Source organism: Gracilinanus agilis, chromosome 2, assembly GCF_016433145.1.
Source record: "Gracilinanus agilis isolate LMUSP501 chromosome 2, AgileGrace, whole genome shotgun sequence".
Classification (NCBI taxonomy): Eukaryota; Metazoa; Chordata; class Mammalia; order Didelphimorphia; family Didelphidae; genus Gracilinanus; species Gracilinanus agilis.
Window position 1 is genome coordinate 268575715 of NC_058131.1, and position 23425 is coordinate 268599139.

The 23425-nt window shown below is 36.6% G+C and overlaps 1 protein-coding gene across 1 annotated transcript in view; it reads right to left on the bottom strand.

Moving 5' to 3' along the window:
- The window catches only part of PNPLA7 (patatin like phospholipase domain containing 7), a 262836-nt gene that overhangs the window by 111621 nt on the left and 127790 nt on the right, over nt 1-23425 (bottom strand). Inside the window, exon 22 of the mRNA XM_044659658.1 lies at nt 1893-1962. Coding sequence (XP_044515593.1) covers nt 1893-1962 — 70 coding nt within the window. The remainder of the gene's footprint in view (nt 1-1892; nt 1963-23425) is intronic.

Here is a 23425-nt window from a genome sequence, read left to right on the forward strand (position 1 = left end):
TCCCTAATTATATCCCCATCCTCCCATGTGATCAGGCAGTTGTTTTTCTTCTGTGTTTCTACTCCCACAGTTCTTCCTCTGAATGTGGATAGCATTCTTTCTCATAGGTCCCTCATAGTTGTCCTGGATCATTGCATTGTTACTAGTAGAGATGACTTCTCACTTTAAGAGAGAAAGAAATGCCCACCCTATTCCAGGTGAATAAGAACTTTAGGAAGAAATTGACATAAAAAGATGGCATCTGAGGTACAATCTCACACCTATTAGATTGACCAATATGGCAGTAAAGGAAAATGTTTAAATATTGGAGGGGATGTGGCAAAATTGGGACACTAATGCATTATTGGTGGAATTGTGAACTGATTCAACCATTCTGAAGGGCAATTTGGAACTATACCCAAAGGGCTATAAAACTGTGCAAACCCTTTAATCCAGCAATACTACTACTGGATCTATATCCCAAAGAAATAATGTAAAAGGGGAAAGGGCCTACTAGTACAAAAATATTTATAGCAGCTCTTTTTGTGGTGGCAAAGAATTGGAAATTGAAGGGATATACCTCAATTGGGTAATGTCTAAACAAATTGTGATATATGTTGGTAATGGAATACAATTGTGCTATGAGAAATGATAAGCAAGATGATTTCAGAAAAAGCTGGAAAGATCTGTGGGAACTGATGCAGAGTGAAATAAGCAGATCTGGGAGAATGTTGTACACAATAACAGTAATATTGGATGATGATTATCTGTGAAAACTTGGTACTCTCAACAATGCAATAATCTGGGACAATCTTGAAAGACGTATAATAGGGAATGCTATTCATCTCTAGAGAAAGAACTGTTGGAGTTGTCTTTCATATCAGTATATTTTATGGTTTTATTTTGAGGTTTTGGTTATAAGTTTGCTCTTATAACAATGACCAATATGGAAGTGTGTTTTGCATGACAATTAAAAAATGAAAAGAAAAAAAAAAAAGAGATGGCAGTCTCCATCACGTCCCTATCCCTAGCTTGCTACACTAGAGAGTTTCGGGAATTTTCCCTCTGGGTGAGATTTGGGACTCTCTCTCTTGATAGAGCTGAGTTACTGCTCTCCCAAAGAGAGAGCTCCTTCACTCTGGTATGATTCTTCTTTAAATATATTGTCTCATTTCTGTTTTGCTATCAATTTGGATAAATGGGTTTCTTTGCTATCTGTTAGGTGAGTGTGTTCATTGTGGAACAGGTATTGGTGGGGAGTAAGTCAAGACTTGGATATACAGCTTAGGGTCCTTCTTTCTTCATTAATAAATAGTGATCAGGAATTTATAGCTTGAGGCTGAAACTAACATACCTTAGACTAACACTATGTAAGGGAGAAAACGAGTATAATTCCAATATAGTGCCCTTCTCTCTCTCACGAGAGCAAGAGCAGCCTCTGGCCCCAACCTCTAGATTTCTTTTCTGGCAGAAATCAAAGTCTCCCTTTGAGAAAAATAAGAGGGAGGAGATGCTGGAGATATATCTATTCTGGCCTCTTTATGATCCAAATAAAGACACTCCCATGCTTCCAATTAAGGGATAACCTTGCATCAAAAGGTACACTGGAGTTTCAACTTTATTGCTGACCTTAAAGCCCATGTTTCTGCCAAGTCCTTTTAGTACTTCTGACAACTACTGTACCTTAACAAGCCCCACGATGGACTATAATCATAATAAATTCTTGGCTTCATGCATGGTTTGTTTCATAATGGACAAACAATCTGCTTGAAGACTATTCTGAAACATTCCCTGATGGAAGCAGAAATTCTTATTGCTATACAATGAAGGGACAGCTGAGAAACATCTCAGATTAGAAATTAAGGTGTTGGGATGAGGCTTATAATACTGGCAATATTCTTAAGCTCAATTACCTGATACACCAACCTGCTGAAGATTGCCAAGGATCTTCTGCCCAAGCAAATGGATCAACCTAGTCACAACCTATGACAAGAGTAAAAAAAAGACCAACAAATCAACACCTTACAACAAACAGTGCATGTATGCAAAACTCTATGAGGATTCTAAAGCAATGACAGGAAGATTTATGAAGCAAAACTTCCAACCTACTTTTTCAAAATTGCTAAGGTTTATAAGATTACAAAGTTACATATTCTATAGGCAACATAATAACCTCAATGGAAGGTAAAAAAATAAGATTTTTCTCCTGAAAAGCAGACCTGTTATAAATTATATTAAAATTTGTAATATTCAGGTAAAACAGAGATAGAAGGGAAGTATAGAGGCAGCCAGCAAAAACATTTGGTTTATTTTAATATAAAATAGTTTTTTGGTTTTTAGTTGAGGGCAATAAAATTTCAGTAAGCTCCTGAGTCACTTAGGGCTTTTGCTTGTCTATAAGTATAGCCATATCCCTTTTCCCCTATATTCTGACTCCCAAAATTCATTCCAACATTATTCAGGGACCACAAATGTTGTGTCAGTGCCAAAAAGTCACTGCTAGGCTTAAGGGCTTTGCAGGAGAATGAGCTGAATCATTCAGTGCTGAAAACCTTAAGACCTTTTATTTGGTACATCATGGAAGGGAGGGAAAGGAGGACTGTGGAACTTAGCAGGAGACCGTTAAGGGAGCAAAGGCAATAAGGGAAAGATATATACTAGAAGGGCACACTAATTTCCCCCACATTGGGGCACTGATACTCCAAATCAAGGCACTCCTCCTACCCCTCATACTGAGGTTGAGAATGATACTTCCAGTAGTGCTGAGAAAGGGTAAGGAAGGGATACCACCGCTATAGATGATGCCTGGGAGATTCTAGAGTGATGATTTTCAGTCTTTAATAGAAAAGAGTCTACAATGATCTTTTGAAAGGTGGCTCTGAGGACTTGATGAGCTCAAACTGGGATTCCCAAGTCCATGCTTCAGGGAAAATCAGGCATTTTATCAAGTAGGTGGAATCTTGCTGAGGCAAGTCCAATTGATTTCTTGCCTCTGAGATCATAGATACAGAAATGTCAGTCAGTTAAGGTTCCAGAATGAGAGGGATTCTAGATAAAAGGCCAAACCAAACATGTCTATGGAATAGGTAGTTTGTTGGACAGAGAAAAACTAGAGCAGTATGGATGAAAGTACTCCTGGAAAGAGAACAAGATATGATGCTATTCTTAGCTTATCTCTCTTAGAAATTATGGAACCTTGTTCAACAAAATTCACCTCTCTGGGTGTTAAGTTCCTCATCTATATAACAACACTATGTCTGAAGGGCACTTCCAGTTCACTGTAAATTAATCATCTTATTAATGTCTTCCTGGGCTAACAAGTCAGCTCTAGGCACTCTAAGTGGGATGAATGTAAGAAGGTTTTAGGTTAGATAAAAGACAGATCTTTCTAAACATGAGGATTATTAGAAACTGGAATGAGTAAGCATGGAAAGTTCTTTAAAACAGGATAGATCCTAATCTTTATGAAGAGGATATGCTGTTGTCTTCCTTGAAGGTCAAATGATTAACTAGATAATTTATCTGGTACACTTAGCTGAAAGATTCTATGCCTCTTGCATAATAATTTCTGGTCCAATCTGTACCTGTTCCCTCCAACTCTCATGTGCCCACATGGGTTCAGAGATGCACTGGCATCTGATGTATTAGAAACATAAGCAAGACTTAAGGGAAACATTAGGAATTTCAAGATGTATGGGTACAGGCATAGGACAAAAGCAATACCAAAGCAAACTGGAAAAGCATACAACTGGTCTAGAAATACATCAAACTCCAGTTAAATTTGTCTAATTTTAAAAACAATCATTTCTACAACTAGTAATCAAAAGTTCAAAACAGCTATGATAAGATGCTAGCAGCTGGAATTCTAAGGCGGAAGAGCAGCTCAACAAACCATTGTTTACCAGTTAAACACCAGTTTTCCACTCATCAAATTCTATGCATTAGTTTTGCTAAAGGCAAATGTTAAATAAAAAAGATTCAAGTGAACCATAAAAGGACAATTTAAAAGAGTGCTTGCTAATAACTAAAAATCATATGAACCTTCAAAGAGCAAAGTGAACACAGAGCATATTTTTTGCTACCACAAAGAGCATGGCTATGAATATTTTTGTATAAGTATTTTTCCTTATTATCTCTTTGAGGTACAAATCCAGTAGTGGTATTGCTGGATCAAAGGGTATGCGTTCTTTTAAAGTCCTTTGTGTATAATTCCAAATTGCCTTCCAGAATGGCTGGATTAATTCACAACTACACCAGCAATGCATTAGTGTCCCGATTTTGCCACATCCCCTCCAACATTTATTATTTTCCTTTACTTTCATATTGCCTGCCAATGCCTTTGAATTTTTACAGCATTTACTAATTTAATTCTCAAAGAATTTTCTATATAATTCTGTCCTCAGAATAGTCTGGGAAATTCTTAAGGCAGGTAATATTTCTGCCATTCTATATAATGAGAAATAACTGAGAAGAAGCAAATGACTTGCTTAAAGATCAGTGGCAATCAAATGTTTCTAAGGGTTAGAATTCTTTCCACTAGACCAGTGATTCCCTAAGTGGGCGCCACCGCCCCCTGGTGGGTGCTGCAGCGATCCAGGAAAGCAGTGATGGCCATAGGTGCATTTATCTTTCCTATTAATTGCTACTAAGATTTTTTAAAAAAATTAAATTCCAGGGGGCTAAGTCATATTTTTTCTGGAAAGGGGGCGGTAGGCCAAAAAAGTTTGGGAACCACTGCACTAGACTATACTACTGCATCTCTTCCCCAGGGAAGAGATAGACCTTGGAAAACAATAAAATTTATTGTTATAACCTCAAAGGTTCCAATTTTTTTCATTTATAACAAATGGAAATAATGCTTCTTTTTCAAATTCTAGAATAGCTATGGCATTGGCACTGCAACCATATCCATTATTAAGATATGCCTGCTTAATATGGCTGATGCCAGTTCAGGACCCTTTAGTAAATGTAAATCATGTTATGAAATACATGTTTTATGCTTTTTCTTCAAGTAAAAATGCTTAGTGTTTCTCTACAAGCAAAATCTGATTAATTTAATTGGTAATTGCTGTCCACACTGAGTTTTCTAGTTAATCTGTCCAAGTGTTTCTGGCAATGATAAATCATCTGGAAAACACTCTCTCTCAATGGGTTAAGATTCTAAAAAAGTCTTTTTTGGGAAAGGTATAGAGATAGCCAATGCAATGCTACATTCTGTACATTTCTTGGGCTGGTGCTATCTATTCCTCCTGTCTGGAATCCTACTCATTCTTTTCCCCCACAGATCACATGTCTTCTCCAAGATGGCAGGGAATATTATAGATTGTACATGTGTCTTCATACAATACGTATTTCCATATTTATTGTGCTGTGAAAGACACATCATTTACATTAAAGTAAAATTCATGGAGGAAATAAAGTTAAGTATGCATTCAGACCCTGTCATTTCTTTCTGGGGTGGTAGAGAGCCTTTTTCATCATGAATGTAATAATTAACAGAGCCAGTAATTAATGTTATGATAGAGGGGAGATAGAGTCTATGTGGTGAGACTCTCTTCTAGCTCTCCCCTTGCGCCAAATATACACTGGGAGACTTCAAGGGGGTGTCACCCCAAAACCTGGTGGCCTGGATGGTCATGCCACCCCACAGGAGTTGGGGGCAAGGCTTCCTTATAAGATGAGGTATGGTGGTACCCCAATCTGATTCTGAATGAGGGCGGGATTCACACAAGCCTCCCTCGAGGTCAGCCAACTTCACAGTGGGTGGTCTGGCTTCAAGATGGAGGCAGCTAGACTAAGCTGTGGTTTGTAACGATTAAAAAATGTGTGGCTGTCAGGAATCAATAATTGAGATTGATTCCATTATTAAAATAGACCCAAGTCAGGATGGGTTTTATGGTAGGTTATTTACAATTAGGAAGGTAGAAGGTAGGGAAATAGAGTCTGGAAAGGCTAAGGTAGGCCAAGGAAATCAGCCTAACTTACCCACATGACAATTCAGAGGAAAAGCTGCTTGAGGTCTCAGCCGAGATCCTTCAGCACCAAGTTCAAAGCGGGAACTCCCTCAACAGGAAGTTATCAACATACTTGAAGAGATAGTGTCTTTTGTCACTTCCTGTGGGTCCACCTCTAATTCAAGTGGACAAATGGCAGCCTCTACACTGATTTGGACTGCCCAAGGGGCAGTCCCTTGTTCTTAATTTGTTACTTATTGTCACGTGTGGGTAACTCATCTCCCCTCCCCAATAAGGGAGGTGGGGATGACATCACCTCTGGTAGCTAGAGTTTTAACTATGAATGGGCTTGAGCTAATTCCATTTACACAGGTTCCCCTCTCCCTCGTTGTCTCTCAGGCACTCTGGAATGCTATCTGACTAAAGAATGGTTTTTATTATTTGCAATTCAGGGATTGGAGAAAGGGGTGAAGGACAGAGGGATTTTGGGCTGCCCTCTTCTCTATTTCTAGGGAGTCCATCACTTAGGTGGGAAACCCAATGGTTCCTACTTTTAAGCTTCTCCCCTTGCCTCTTCTCCTTCAGATTCTATTTCTATTTTCTATTTCTCTGTTTCTATTCTTTTTTATAATTGTAAGTTAGACTGGAAAGGGTCTCTCAGCAAGTTTGGGTAATTGGAGAAGGAGACTAAGAGATTGCTCTCAAAATGGAGTCCAAACGCTTAGCTAGCTTGATGGTTGAAGTCTTGACAGGTGAGATGTGACGGAATGGCTGACCAGGGAATCTGGGTTTCAATGTCCAAAGAAAGATCCTCAGGAAGCCCTCAGGACTGGGTCCAAGGTGGGATGTCTACCTCCTCCCTCTCTCCAGTCCTCCGCCGGCCACCCTCTCCTCTCCTCCTTCCTCCAGAGAATTACCCAGAATTCTCTTTGGTCTGAACTGTCACAAACTGTCACCAACTGTCAGCCACTCCTTCTCTGGCTCCTTTTGTCCCATCCCCCTTGCACAAATTCCATCCTTACATGAGTCCCTTGAAATTGTACTGGATCTTTGCATTGCTGAGTCACTGACAGTTGATCATTGTACATTATTGCTGTTTCTGTATACAACTTTCTTCTGGTTCTACTCAATTCACTTTGCATCACTTTATATATGTCTTTCCAGGGTTTTTTTTGTGATTTTCTTGTTTGTCATTTCATATGGCACAATAGTATTCTACTATAATCATATATCACAACTTGCTCAGACATTCCCCAATTGATGGGCATCTCTTCCGTTTCCTTATCTTTGCAACCACAAAATAAGCTGCTACAAATATTTTTATAGAAGTAGGTCCTTTTCTCCTATCTTTGATCTTTTTAGGATATGGACCTAGTAGCAATACTGCTGGGTCAAAGGGTATGTACAGTTTTATGGCCCTTTGCTCTCCAGAATGGTTGTATTAGTTCACAGTTCAATCAACAGCGTTTTAATGTACCAATCTTCCCACATCCTTTCCAACATTTATCATTTTCCATTTTTGTCAGTCTGATAGATGTGAGATGGTACCGCAGTAGTTTTAATTTGCAATTTTCTAATAGTGATTTGGAGCATTTTTTCATATGATTTAAGATAGTTTTAATTTCTTCTTCTGTAAATTCTCTGTTCATATCCTTTGACCATTTGTCAACTGGGGAATGCCTTGTATTCTCATAGATTTGACTCAGTTTTCTATATATTTGAGAAATGAGGCCTTTGTTAAAGACACACCATAAAAAAATTTCCCTCCCCCAGTTTGTTGTTTCCCTTCTAATTTTGGTTGCCAATGCAAAAAAAAATTTTTGTTGTTGTTGTTTGTGAAAAACCTTTTTGTAATTTAATGGAATTAAATGTATCTATTTTATATCTCATAATATTTTCAATGTCTTGTTTGGATATAAATTCTTCCTTTATCCATAAATCTGACAAACTACTCCATGCTCCCCTAATTTATTTACGGTTTCACCTTTTATTTCTAAATCATTTTAGTGTAAGTTGTTGGTCTGTGCCTAGTTTCTGCATTGCTGTTTTCCAGTTTTCCAAGAAGATTTTCTAAGTGAGTTCCTCTTCCAAAAGTTGAGATCTTTAAGTTTGGTCAAAGACTAGGTAGATTATGAGTGTTAAGTATCCAAACTATTCTATTGATCCACTATCCTATTTCTTAGCCAGTACCAGATTGCTTTGAGGGTCGCCACTTTATAATATAGTTTGAGATCCAGTACAGCAAAGCCACCTTCCTTCAATTTTTTTTCGCATGGATTCACTTACTATTCTTTACTTTTGTTCTACTACATGAATTTTACTATTTAGATTAAGGAGTATATTATTTAGATTTGACTTTATTTTTATGAAAAGTTTTGTAGTGGTGATTACATAGTTCTAGGGCTTGTCTTGGCAGGAAGATTCCCTAGTATTTTATATTGCCTATTTATTTTAAATAGGATTTCTCTATCTCTTGCTGTTGGATTTTAATGATAAGAATAGAGAAATGCTGATGATTTGTGTGGGTTTATTTTATATCCCACAACTTTGCTAAAGTTGTTAATGGTTTTGATTGTTTTTTTAGTTTATTTTCTAGGATTCTCTAAGTATACCATAATTTCATCTGCAAAAAGTGATAGCTTTATTTCCTCAATGCCTACTCTAATTTCTCCAATTTCTTCTTCTCTTATTGCTATAACTAGCACTTCTAGAACAATATTAAATAATAGTGATGATAATGGGCATTCTTGTTTCACTTCTGCTTTTATTGGAAAGGGTTCTAGCTTATTTACCCCTATTACGAATAATGTTTGTTGATGGTTTTAGATAGATGCTATTTATCATTTTGAGGAATGTTCCACTTATTTCAGTGTTCTCTATTGGTTGGTTTGTTTGTTTTGTATAGGAATGGTGATTGTATTATTTTGTCAGAAAAGCTTTCCCTCCATCTATTGAAATAATCATATGATTTCTGTTGGTTTTGTTATTGACATAATCAATTATGCTGATAGTTTTCCTAATACTGAATCATTCCTGCACTTCTGGTATAAAACCCACCTGTTCATAAGTGTATGATCCTTATGATCTATTAATCTATTGCTGTAATCTCCTTACTAGTATTTTATTTTTAAATTTGTTATAATATTCACAAGGGATATTTATTTATAGTTTTCTTTTTCTGCTTTTTCTCTTCCTGATTTAGGTATCTATACTATATATGTGTCATAAAAGGAATTTGGTAGAGTTCCTTTCTCAGCTATTTATCTAAACAGTTTATATAGTAATGGAATAAATTGTTCTTTAAAGATTTGGTAGAATTCATTTGTGAATTCATCTGGCCCTGGGCCTTTTTTTTTAAAGGAATTCATTAATGGCTTGTTCTGAAATGGGGTTGTTTACATATTCTAGTTCTTTTCTACTAATCTGGGCAATTTGTGCTTTTTAAAATATTCATCTATTTTGCTTAGAATGTCAGATTTATTGACATAATTGGGTAAAATAACTTAATTGCTTTAATTTCTTCTTGAATCATTGTAAATTTTGATACTGGTCATTTGGTTTCTTTCTCTTTTTTTGATCAAATTAACCAAATGGTTTATCTATTTTATTGGAGTTTCTCCTCATAAAACCAGCTCCTTGTCCTATTATTAGTTCAATAGTTTTCTAACTTTCAATTTTATTGTCGCCTTTGATTTTCAGAATGTTCAGTTTGGTGTTTAATTTGGAGTTTTTAATTTGTTCTTTTTCTAGTATTTTCTAGTTCTGAGCCCAATTCATTGATTTGTTCTTTTTCTGTTTTACTGATGTAAGCATTTAGAGATATAAATTTTCTCCTAAGTATTGCTTTGACTATATCCCCAAAATTTTGGTATGTTGTCTCCTTGTTGATATTCTCTTTAATGAAATTGCTGATTGTTACTATGATTTGTTCTTTGACTCACACATTCTTTAGAATAAGGTTATTTAGTTTCCAATTAATTTTCAGGGTTTTTTTCTACAGCCCTTTGTTAAGTGTAATTTATTGCATTATGGTCTGAAAAGGATGCATTTAATGTTTCTGCTTTTTTGCATTTGGTTGTGAGGCTTTTATGCCACATTATATGATTAATTTTTGTGCAGATCATATATACTTCTAAGAAAAAAGTATATTCTTTTCTATTCCCATTCAGTTTTCTCCAGAAATCAAATCTAACTTTACTAAAATTTTGTTCACCTCCTTATTTCTATTCTTTGGTTTGATTTGTCTAATTCTGAGAGAAGGTGAATGTTTCAAATATAGTTTTATTATCTATTTTCACTTGTAACTTACATAACTTCTCCTTTAGGAATCTAGATGCTATGCCATTTGATGTATATATGTTTAATATTAATATTACCTCATTGTCTATGGTACCTTTTATCAATATGTAATTTCCTTCCTTATCTCATTTAATTAGATCAATTTCACTTCTGCTTTGCCTAAGATCATACCCCTGGGCTTTTTTAACTTCAGCTGAAGCATAATATTCTGTTCCAGCTCTTTACCTTGGGTGTATGTTTCCCTGTTTTATTTAAATGTGTTTCTTATATAGATAGCACATTGTGGGATTCTGGTTTTTAATCTACTCTGTTATCCCCTTTCATTTTATGGGTGGGTCCACCTCATTCACATTCAGAGCTATGATTATTAACTATAAGTTTCTTTTATCCTTTTCCCTATTTATCCTTTTCTTCCTTTCTTTTCAGCCTTTCACAAATGTTTTTGGTTCTAACTACAACTTCCCCAATTTCACCCTCCCTTTTCTCCACTCCCCATTCTTCTTATTCCCCCTCCCATTTTTTACTTCCCTATAGGGTAAGATGGATTTCTATAGCTGAGTGTGGATGTTATTCCCATTTTGTGCCAAATCCAATGAGGGTAAGTTTCAAGCAATATCTACCCTCCTTCATCACTATATTGGCTTTTATGTACCTCCTCATGTGAGGCAATTTACCTTCAAATTTCTCTCCTTTTCTTTTTTCCCATTATATTCCTCTTTTCTATCCCTTGATTTTGTTTTCTAGCTATAATCCCATCATATTTAACTTACTCCCTTGCTCTCTATGTATGTTCCTATTCACTACCCTAACAATGATAAAGTTCTTAAATATCTCAAGTATCCTACATACTTAGGTGCCTAAAGTATCATAAATATCTTAAATATCTAAGATATCACCTTATGTGGCAATGTTATCAGTTTAACCCCATTTTCCCTTGATTATCTTAAGTATATTTTGTAATATAGATATCTTAAGTATCCTAGTTTCCTATGTAGGAGTATGATTAATTTAACCCCACTGAGTCCCTGGAGTTTCTTCTTTTATGTCAGCCTTTTTATGTTTCTCTTTGCAGAATTATTGCTGCTACTTTGTGCCACACAAAGTGTGATTTTACAAAGACAGAATAAATTTTTCATAACACACATTCACTCTCACACAAATCTTCCTAGACCTCTGTGTCTGAGGAAAATTCAAAAGAGGATGAGTTCATGGCGGATGCATTTCATGAAACAGTAAAATCTCACTCTCTTTTACATCAAAATGCTAAGTCTCTTAAATCTTAATTTTTTATAACTAAACAACAAGTCACAGAAATTATTCAGCAATATTCTTCTTGTGTATCTTTCTCTGCCACTCTACCTCTAGGGGTTAATCCCAGAGGTTTAAGAGCTAACCAATTATAGCAGATGGATGTAACACAATATGCTCCTTCTGGAAGATTAAAATATATACACATGATCATAGATACATATTCTCATACAATTTGGTCTTTAGTTCAAACAGAAGAGACAACCTAACATGTAATTTCTCATCTTTTAGAAAGTTTTGCACATTTGGGAATTCCGAAACAATTGAAAACTGACAATGGCAGTGCTTATACAAGCAACAGATTTGCAAATTTCTGCAAATTATGGGATATTATACATAAAACTGGTATCCCAGGAAATTCTACAGGACAAGCCATTGTAGAAAGGGCTAATAGAACACTCAAGGCCCAAATACAAAAACAAAAAAGGAGAATATCAGACAATTTATGAGGGAAATATTACAAAACCTAAGCCTGTTAAGCCAAACAAGCTTTTAAAAATGGTACTTTTAACCATTAATCATTTCACCATCCCAGAAGAATTAACCACTATTCCTATGCAGAAACATTTCGAGAATAACAAAAAGAAAAACTCTGAACAAAAACCTTTGATTTTTTGGAGACTTCCAGGAGAAATAGATTTTAGAGAGCCAGCCGAATGAAGTTGCGACTTTGGGTCAAGGTTTTGTTTGTATATCCACAGATAATGGAGACATCTGGGTGTCCAGCAAGCTTGCCAAAGAAGGTCAGCTCAGAGAGCTTTTGGAACAGACGTCCATCCAGGACCAGGCCCAGGACCTGATACAGAACAGCACAGGGACTAGGATGAGAAAGAGGAGGAGACAAACAACCGAGGCAAAGCCACTGATCTGAGGACAGGTCAAAAGGACTATCCACATCAATGAACATTTCCTAGAGGCAGCCCACCTGCCAAAGAATGATGTTAATCTGCAGATATTTTGTTCTAAATGTCTATGGATGGCAGTAATAAGACCAATTCTTTTTATTTACCTGAAAAATTTCAAACTTGGATTGTAAAATAAGTATTTTGCAATAACTTTGTTGAAATTATTCCACGTCACAGAAATTTGATCAAAAAGTTGTAATTGGGGACATCATAACAGCACATTGGATACTGTTCATTCTCAACATGAGGTTGATTATCTGGACCAAATTGTATATGTGATAATTCTTTTAATTTGTTTATTCATTGTCTGCAGAAAAGGATGTTTGAACAAGGCTCTTATAAGACAAATGCAGCCTGAAATTGCATGATCTTGTCATAAAAAAGGGGGAAATGAAAGGTTTCAGTAAATGACAAATCATGAAGATATTAAAGATGTATTCAAAAGCTGATGCCAATGAACAAAATGTTCATGGATCAGGCTTATCTGGATATATTTCTAATATTTCACATAATTGATAAATACTGAATCTTTCTATTGGTTTGAATGAAAATTTGTTGGGTTTAAAAATTGTACTTTCAAAGAAATGAAGCTGCAGCTGGCAGACTGGACCAAAAAAAAAAAAAAAAGATCCTTTTGATTCTGTAAGGCTTACCCTTAACATCTAAATAAGTTTTAACTGGAGTTCTGGGAAGAAGGTTTTAACTTAAGTCAGGAAGGACTTTCAAATAAGCTTCTTCCTTGACACTTGGCCGAACAATTATGTTACCACCTGTTTTGTTATCTTTGTAACTGAAGTTATAATTTTAAGTAAAAACTTTTGAGGCTTCCTTTGTTTGAGGGTACCCCGCATCCCCCAATGATGTATTAACCATATAATAAACTGGTCAGAGACAAACACACTCGATCACACTTGTCACCCTGACAGATTCCATGCTGCAGATTTCTCTGTGTCTCTTGTCTTATTTTCCCTATGCATCTCCTTTTTCATTCTTAAACTCCTTTCCCATTTGTTTTCCCAATCTTTGGCTTCCCTCCTAGGTGATTACAATTCTCACACAGATTTTTAGAGAGGTTGGACCTCTTCACTCTTGAGTGTGGAATTTGATCATCCAATTTTTTTTTCAACTCTGGTCAATTAGTCAGGAATACCTGAAAGCCTTCTATTTCATTAAATGTGTTTTCTTCACTGTGAGTATTATCTCAGTTTTCTTGTGTAGGTGATTCTTGGTTTTAGTTCTAGATCTTTTGCCTCACTGAATATTATATTCCAAGTCTTTTGGTCCTTTTATGTAGAAGCTGTTAGGTCCTGGCTAATCCTCTTTGTGGTTTCATGATATGTGAACTGCTTTTACCCTTCTGGATACTTGTAGTATTTTCTCCATGATCTGGGAGTTCTTGATTTTCATGATAATAGTACTAGGATTTTACATTTTGGGATCTCTTTCAGAAGTATTCAGTGTATTCTTTCCATTTCTATTTTCCCATCTTATTCAATAACATCAGGACAGTTCTACTTGATAATATCTCAAAATGTGGTGCCCAGGCTCTTTTTCTTGATCATGGCTTTTAGACAGTCCAATGATTCTTAGGTTATCTCTCTTAGATCTATGTCTAAGGTTTTTTTCCTCCAGTTTTTTTTTTCCAGTGAGAAAGTTTAGACCTTTTTTTCATTTTTAAAAATTTCTAGTGTCCTGCTGTCTTGTGGAGTTATTGCCTTCCATTTGTCGAATTCTAATTTTTAGGGAGTCATTTTCTTGTTTGAGATTTAGTACTTTCTTTTTTAGGGAGTTAAGTTTCTTGCTTGAGGTTTTATATTTCTTTTTGCAGGGAAGTTATTTTCTTGATTGAGATTTTGTGCTTCCTTTTTTAGGTCTCTCATTTTCTTTCTACTTCTCTTATTTGTTTTGTAATCCTTTTTTGGAGTTCTTCCTGGAGTTCATTTTGAACCTGATATCCTTGAATTTGTTTTTGCGACTTCATACATTTCCATTTTGGCAGTGCTGTCCTCTTCTCAACTTGCATTTTGGTTTTCCCTATTGCTAAAATAGTTTTCCATAGTCAGGCTTTTTCTTTGGCTTTTGCTCATCTTGGGAGGCTTTTTTCATGAGTTTACCTACATGTTGAAGCTTAGCTACCCTCTTGAGGGGGAAGGGAGTACTGTCTCTGGGTTCCCGAAGGTGCCATATACACTGCCCTCCCCTATCACCTTAGTGAGAAAGGTTTTTCCTACTGTCATTCTATTTTTCTTGGCTGAAATCCGTGTGTGTGTGTGTGTGTGTGTGTGTGTGTGTGTGTGTGTGTGTGTGTGTGTGAGAGAGAGAGAGAGAGAGAGAGAGAGAGAGAAACTGTTTCAAAATGGGTTTGGATGAGCTCATAGCATTCCTTACTCTATCTTGGCTGCCAAAAGAGGAAGTCCTCAATGCTACGCTACTCATTCTTTAAAGTTTATCTCAAGTCCCACTTCTTCTATGAAGCCTTTTTTGATTTTAGCAGTCCACAGTGAGTTCTCTCTCCTATGACCTTAAAGCATTTCTTTTCAATACAGCAAGCATTTGTAAAATTGCCCTGAGCTAGGTATTGAAGCTACAAAGATAAAACAATAAATTGTTCCTGACTTTCAAGAATCTTATATTCTACAAGATGTGATAGGGTGGTGGTGGTAAAAGGGCAGAATATAATATGTAAACAGAAAAGTATATACAGCAGATGATAATCTGAGAAGAAGGGAGAAAGCACTAACAACTGCAGTGATCAGGAGGTTGCACAAGAGCTACAGTCATGATCCAATAGGCAGAGATAAGGAGGGCAGCTGGTGACACAGTAGACAGAGCACCAGGCATGGAGTCAGTAAGACCTGAATTCAAATGCAGCCTCAGATGCTTACTAGCCGTTTGACCTTGGGCAAGTCACTTAACTTTATTTGCCTCAGTTTCTTCACCTGTAAAATGAGTTGGAAAAGAAAATGGAAAACCAAATAGTTAATGTCATACGGTGAGGTATTTTGAGAGGTGATAAGGACCTGAACTAGGACTATGGCCATGGGACAGAAAAGGGAAAATGGGAGAGATATTGCAGAGCCAAAATTTAAAAGACTTGGCAGTTGCTTGAACAGTGAAATGAGGAAGAAGGAAGAATAAAGGATGATGAAAGATGAAATCTTGGGAGACTGAAGAGTGGTAGAGCCCTCAACAGCAATGAGGAAGTTTGGAGGAGGGGTAGATTTAAGTTAAGGAAAAATAAGTTCCAAAAGTTTTGAATGTGATGAGTTTGAATTTAAGATGCTTACAGGATATCAAGTTAGTAATGAGGGAATGGAACACAGAATAGACATAGGCTGATTATAACAGATTCAATTAAGTTCAAGAAACATTTATTAAACTTTTGTTATGTGCCAAGCACTATGCCAAGTACTAGAAATACAAATAAGAAAAAAAACAGCATCCTTGCCCTCAAGAAGCTTACAATTGAATGGAGGGAAACAACATATTAAAGGAAGCAGAAGATGGGAGAGGGATGCTAGTGTGGAAGAGCATGATGATGGTGGAATCAAATTCAAGGAGTATAGTTGATGAAAAATGGCTGGGCTATGGGATCAGGGATGTTCACTGAACCTATGGGTTAAAAAATCACCAAGAGAGACCATGTAGAGAGAGAACTGGGCCAAGGACAGTGCTTTAAGGGAATTATAACTGGTAGCAAAATTTGGATGATGATCCAGAATAAGAATCTGTAGAAAGACGGAAAAACAGAAAGGGCTGTGTTATGAAGACCGAGGTAGGAAAGAACATCTACGAGGAGGGGGTGTGGTTAATAATGTCAAAGGCTGCCAAAAAATGGAAAAAGATCAGGACTAAGAATAAACCACTGGATTCAGCAATTAAAATATTTATATCACTTATTACACCATTATGTTAGTCATCTTGTTATGAATCTGGGTTTTAAAAAGTCATAACTAGACTGTGAATTCCTTGAGGAAAGGAACTCAACAAACGTCTGTTTAATGAATGATAGAATTATGCAGTTATGCATATGCACAGTGAATAGAGTACTAGACCTGGACTGAGGAAGACCCGAATTCAAATCTGCCCTCAGACACACTAGCTATGTAGCCCTGGGCAAATCATTTAATCTCTGCCTCAGTTTCCTCAACTGTAAAATGGGAATAATAATAGTACCTATCTCCCAGAGTTGTTGTAAGGATTAAAAGGGATAATGTTTGCAAAAGCACAGTATCTGGCACATAGTGGGCGCTTTGTTTCCTTCTTTCTTATGCAGATTTAATCCCCAATCAGAGAAGTTATGATTGAAATGCTTTCCATCCAGTAATTTGCTTTAACAGTAAGTAATCTGAGACAGCCAATGGTCATTGGTAGAAGCAGTCTAGTCATTTGCAGTACACCCAAACTGTGTTTCTTTTAAATTCCGGGAAGTGCTATTTGGAAGTGTCTAGCAGACTCCCTATGGACATGTGGGGGCTTTGAGACTACATTACCCATGATTCCAATGGGTCTTAGGGCATGGGGACATCAAAGGTCCCCACGCAAGGAGGGCAGTTTAAATTCAGAGGAAGGCCTAGAGAAAGCCCTTTGGTCTTCCTGAAGAGTTGGCTGGCGAACGGGAGAGAGAATGGGCTCTGGCAGTAAAATTAAAAGATAGGCGCGGTCATATATATATATTTTACCAACATGGCCATGGTTTTAATTATACTACTAATTTCTCTTATTATATCAGTCTTTATCATTTTTAATCTTAACAATTATGGCAACCATACGAAGTTTGGATTAAGAATTCTCAATTTTCCAGATAGCCTAATGAGAAGTGGCCTTGCTCGCCATGCTTTTGCTAAAAGCAACAGCATGTTTTTGCCTCAGGTGGGACTCAGCCAGCCAGTCCAGCCCGACCCACCTTGGGATATCAGGTCAGCTGATTCTGGCTTCTGGCTTTAAACCCAAAATGCCGGAGCCCAGCCAGTATCATCTCGCCTCTGATCTCCTGGGTCCTGACCTGGTCTCCCTTCCTGCCGTTTCCCTGACGAACCTCGAGCCTGCCAGTGCCCCAGTGCCTGTGATCTCTGCCGCTTTTCCTGCTGCCTCATGTTCCTGCCACAAGCCGACCAGTGCAGACCATTTCTGTTGATCCGGAATCCTGAGATTTCCGAGGAGTGACCCCCGCCCTGACTTGCCAAGTGCTACCGTTTCAGCTTCAGATTTGGGAAGTATCCCCCTTTCTCCCTACTCTCTTATAGAGAAACTCTTAACCTAAAAGGCCATTCTTGCCCTCCACAGGGAAACCCCCGCCCACAATTTCTACATGTGGGATTTTCTACAAAACTGACCTAAGCTTTTCTCTAGCCCCAAGCCCACAACCCCACGTGGACCTAGCGTCTGAACCTTGAACTAGTGATTACTCTTCATTGGGCGCATGGCCTATTCAAACTTTCTTGTGATTAAGAACTGAACATCAGGGGAAGAAATTCACCCCGTACCTGCTTATATCTTTGAACTTTAAAACCCCTTAACTTTTAAAACCTCAGAACTCAGAGTTTTAAAGAGACTGTATCTTACTGTATTTTGCTAATTAGTTTTATGAATTAATCTTGCTTATTTCGTTGATTTTCCTGTTGCACTTAATCATTTTAAGCTAATGAAGTTTCTGCTTATGATTTTATTATATTTCCTACTTTACTTAAAGCTTACTGTATCAAAAACAATGTGGTTCTATATACCATTTGAACATCTTATAGGAGGCACATGTCTTTTAAGTTTTATTCTGTCTTGGTAATTGTATAGAACCTTGGAAGTTTCCATGCCTTGAGATTTAAATTGTAATTTTACAAGAGGTCTTTTACTTTTACTTTAAATCCTAAAGAATTGTTGTCTTAAAAGATAAGCTTTTATATATTTTATTATAAGAAAAATTGTTGCCTTAAATGGGTAGAAGCATGAAAATTTCCTACCTGGAATTTTTTTTAAAACAGGAAGCCAAGGAGCTCCTGTATACTTTAGACCAGAAGATTTTTTAAATATCAGATTTTGATATGAAAGCAGTAACAGTTTGTTGAGAAACTCTTAGCCAAGATTTAAAAGTTATAACAAGTATATGATTTTTTAAACAACATTGTTTATTGTTTTGAAATGTGCTATTAGAAATTATGGTACTCTATTTGAATGTGCATTGTGAATCTGCTATTTGTAAGATCCATTTTCTCTCACAGAAAATCTCATTTTTGGGTAACAAAACCCTTCTAGTTCTAAGCTATATATATTTTTTTGATTTTTAAAATATTCTTTTTTTATTAGAGCAATTGATTTTTCCTTTTTCTCATCTTGTACTGGAAGTACACATATAATCATTATTTATCCTTTTTTTAAAATTTATTTTACAGTGATATAAGCTTAATGCAAATACCTGAGCCTATGGGACTGTGATTTAATGCCTCTCTGTCTGATTCCAGGAGAAGTGCCGAGCCACATGGTCACAGAGATTTGACTGAGAATCTGCATGAATTGCAGGAGATCTATGCCAATACTTGAAGGGCTTGAAAATTGGGGTTTGAGTCCTGGAGTCCCAGTCTTTTCTAAAACTTTAGAGGACGTGGGTCCCCTCAACTTAAATTCCTAGCGAAGCACCTAAGATTGGTTATTTATTTGGCTCACTTCCCTGAAAAGCTGATGGCAAATCAGATCAGAGAGAGACATTTCCCCTAAGTCCTGGCCCTGAATGGATAATAGCAAACTGCTTAAATCACTTTCATTGGGCCTTGATTCAAAGGCTTGTTATAAGTTTATTTTCCCTACATTTTTTGCACATTTTACATTTCATTCACAAGTTAATTTTTTTTCTTGAATGTTATTCTTTTTATTTTGCCAATTGACTTCATACAACCCCCGTGACTCAGCCACTCATCCTTAGCTGACCTGAGGTACCCTTTTCAGAAAAAAAAGGTATGTTTAGAATTTTCCTCAGGGGGATGTGTGTTAAATAAAAAAAAAAAATAGAAAATGTAAAAATATATGTATATTTAACTCTTTTAGGAGTAATTTCAGGGGTAAATGTATGATTCTAAGAAGGAAATGTATGTTTTATAATCTATAATGTTAAGTTTAAGTTCTTTTGAGAATAATTTCAGGATAAGGATTTTGCCATCTCCCCAGAATATAGACGATGGACCTGTTTGGTGAAGGCACCAAAAAGATGCCTAAAGACCCTTCACTGGACCATGAAGATCAAAATTGAACTTTGGGGTGCAGTTGATTGAACTATGGGGAGTTGAAATTGAGTTGAATGTATTGTTTTGGATGTATACTAATATGCCAATAGGAGACTGCCCCCAAATTGGTTTTTTGTCAATGCAGCTAGTTTATCCATTTGTTCATCTATTTCTTTTATCCCCCAAATTCTTAAAATTTAGAAGTTGTCTATGTTTACAGATCCAGCGAAGAAAAAGGGCCAACCTTTTTTTTTTGCCGGATCTCAGGGGGAAATGTTTGTTTTAAATTCCGGGAAGTACTATTTGGAAGTGTCTAGCAGACTCCCTATGGACATGTGGGGGCTTTGAGACTACATTACCCATGATTCCAATGGGTCTTAGGGCGTGGGGACATCAAAGGTCCCACACAAGGAGGGCAGTTTAAATTCAGAGGAAGGCCTAGAGAAAACCCTTTGGTCTTCCTGAAGAGTTGGCTGGCGAACGGGAGAGAGAATGGGCTCTGGCAGTAAAATTAAAAGATAGGCGCGGTCATATATATATATTTTACCAACATGGCCATGGTTTTAATTAAACTACTAATTTCTCTTATTATATCAGTCTTTATCATTTTTAATCTTAACACTGCCAATGAGTTCCAAAGAGCCCTTCATATTGGCATCATCTTGAATTCTTAGGGGCTGCTGCCTGAACAACATATTAGTGTTCAAAAAAGAATATGAAGCAAGGCCTTATAAAGTATTTAAAAATTAAGAGTGACATCACAGACAGAAAACCAGTTACAGAAACTGTAAACAAAAGGATCTTGCCTTGAGGCTTGGCAGTGGCTACCTTTCTTTTTATGATCCAAAGGGAGGAAAACAGTATGATCATCCATTCAATAAGTATTTACTGAGTGTCTACTAAATACAAGGCACAGGAAGTAAATTTGTAGAGAAAATTAAGGGGTGAGAAAGAAGAATGCGTTGGGAGAAGGGAGAAAGAAGAGGTAGACTGGGGTAGTTTATCTCACAAAAAAAGAGGCTTGAAAAAGCTTTCATAGTTGAAAGAAAGATGGGGGAATATGTGTGAGTGGCTGTCGAATATAATTCCTATCAAAAGTGGCTCAAAGAGGAAATAATATGCATACTTAGAAAAAGAAAGTAGAAGAAGAGCACAGGAAAAGCGATAGGAGGGCTGATAAAAGAGGGCATATTGGGGAAGGCAGTGGTCAGAAGCAAAACCTTTTTGAGAATGGACAGGATGAAAGGACATAGAGAGTTGGATAAATGGGGGGAGGAGTAGGATGGAGGGGAATATACAGTAATCATATAGGTGAAAAAATTTATAGCAAGTTGCTCTATTATGGGTCTCATTTCTCAAATACACAGAAAAATTATTCAAATGTATTAGTATACAAGTCAATCCCCAGTAGATAAATGGACAAAGAACTTGAACAAGTAAGTTTTTGAAGTAATCAAAGATATCTATATTCACATAAAAAGGGCTCTAAATCATTAATGACTAGAGAAATGCAAATTAAAGCAACTCTGAGGTATAGCTCACATGACATGGCTAACATGACAGAAAAGTAAAATAACAAATGTTGGAAAGGATGTGGGAAAATTGGGACACTAATGCATTGTTGCGGGAGCTGTGAATTGATTCAATTGTTCTGAAGAAAAACTTGTAACTATGTCCAAAATGCTACAAAACTGGGCATATCCTTTGACCCAGCAATACCACTAGTAGATCTATATCCCAAAGAGATTTTAAAAAAAAAGACCTATATGTACAGAAATATTTATAGCAGTTCTTTTTTGTGATAGCAGAGAATAGGAATTGAGGGGATACCCATCAGTTGGGGAATGGCTGACAAATTATGGCATACAATTGTAATAGTATATAATTATTATACTTAAAGAAATGATGACCAGGATACTTGCAGAAAAGCCTGGAAATACATGAATTGATACAAAATGAAATAAGCAGAACCAAGAGAACACTGTACACAGCCACAGTAATATTGTACAACGGTCAATTGTAAATGACTTAGTTATTCTCAGCAATACAATGATTCAAGATAATCCAAAGGATTTATGATGAAAAATGTTGTCTACCTCCAGAGAAAGAACTGATGGAGTCTGAATACAGATCAAAAGATACTTTAAAAAATTTTATTTTTCTTTTATTTCTTTTTTGGTCTATGCTTTCTTTCATAACATGACTAAAATGGAGGTTGGGGGGCTGTCTACCTCCAGCAAAAACTGATGGAGTCTCAGTGCAGATCAAGCATACAAATTTTTCATTTTATTTTCTTTGTGAGTTTTGTTTTGTTTTGCTATAATATCTTCTTCCACAACATTACTAATATGGAAATGTGTTTTGTATGATCACATATAAACAATCTATATCAAATTGTTTATCCTCTCAGGAAAGGAGGGGTGAAGGGAGGGAGAGAATTTGGAACTCAAAATTAAAAAAAATTCAAATGTAGAAAAGTAAACATGTGAGGGCAGCTGGGTGGCTCAGTGGATTGAGAGCCAGGCCTAGAGACAGGAGGTCCTAGGTTCAAATCTGGTCTCAGACACTTCCTAGTTATGTGACCCTGGGCAAGTCACTTGACCCCCCCCCCCCCATCATTGCCTAGCCCTTACCACTCTTCTGTCTTGAAGCCAATACACAGTATTGACTCCAAGATGAAAGGTAAGGGTTTTAATTTTAAAAAAAAGAAAAGAAAGAAAAGTAAACATGTAATTTGGAAAAAACAATATAATATTGCCCAAAAATGAGATTCTAAAATCCTCTTTGGACGAATGAAGCCTAGAAAGCAGTCCTTTGTCTGCCAAACAGAAGTAGAACCAACCTACCTGTATGCTGCTTCTGGAAAAGCTTGGGAGATTAACTAACCACTGTTGTCATAGTGCTCCCTGCTCTACTGAGAAAGATATTTAATTAATACAAGATAATATTGATGGGTTCAGGTCTTGGTGGTAGGATATTAAGATTCTCCCTCCTGAAAATAAAGAGTTCTTCATTAGGGAAAACTGACCATTTTAATAGTCAAAATAAATTCATCTATGTGACTCATCTTTTTTCAAGATGGAAGAGAACAACAGTCCCCTCACTGGAAAGACGTGTCAAGAAAAAAGCTGATTGAAAATTCCTTAATAATCTGTAGATACTGGTTGGTTAGTTTTGTTGCATTGTCTTGCCCTCCTCTTTCCTTTTTTAATCCTTGTTATAAGGGATGGCTTGCTGTGGATGGCAGGTAAGGGATATATTTGGATATGAATGTGATATAAAACAATAAGTGTTGATAAAAATAAGGTTAAATTAACTACCAAAAAAAAAAGGAGGGGGGGAACAATCTGTAGATACTGGCAAGGCCAAGATAACTTTAGGATTTATGTTCACAAGGGCAGGGAAAGTGAAACAACTGAGGTGGGTAGATTGAGAGAATTTAATTCAATCCAACTCTACAAACATTTAGTCTCAAGGATGTGCAAAACACTGTGCTAGACACTAAGGATGCAAAGGGAAAAATTAAACAGTGCCTGCCTTTAAGAAGTTTATGTTCTATTGAGAAGGGAAAGGGATACAAGAATACAGTATGTACACAGATAAGAAAAAAAAAGAAAAAAAATGAAGAGAAAGGCACTAACAATGGGGTATCAAGGAACACAGTAATCTCCAACTTTCTCTTTCTTTTCTCTCTCTCTCTCTCTCTCTCTCTCTCTCTCTCTCTCTCTCTCTCTCTCTCTCTCTCTCTCTCTTTCTCTCTCTCTCTCTC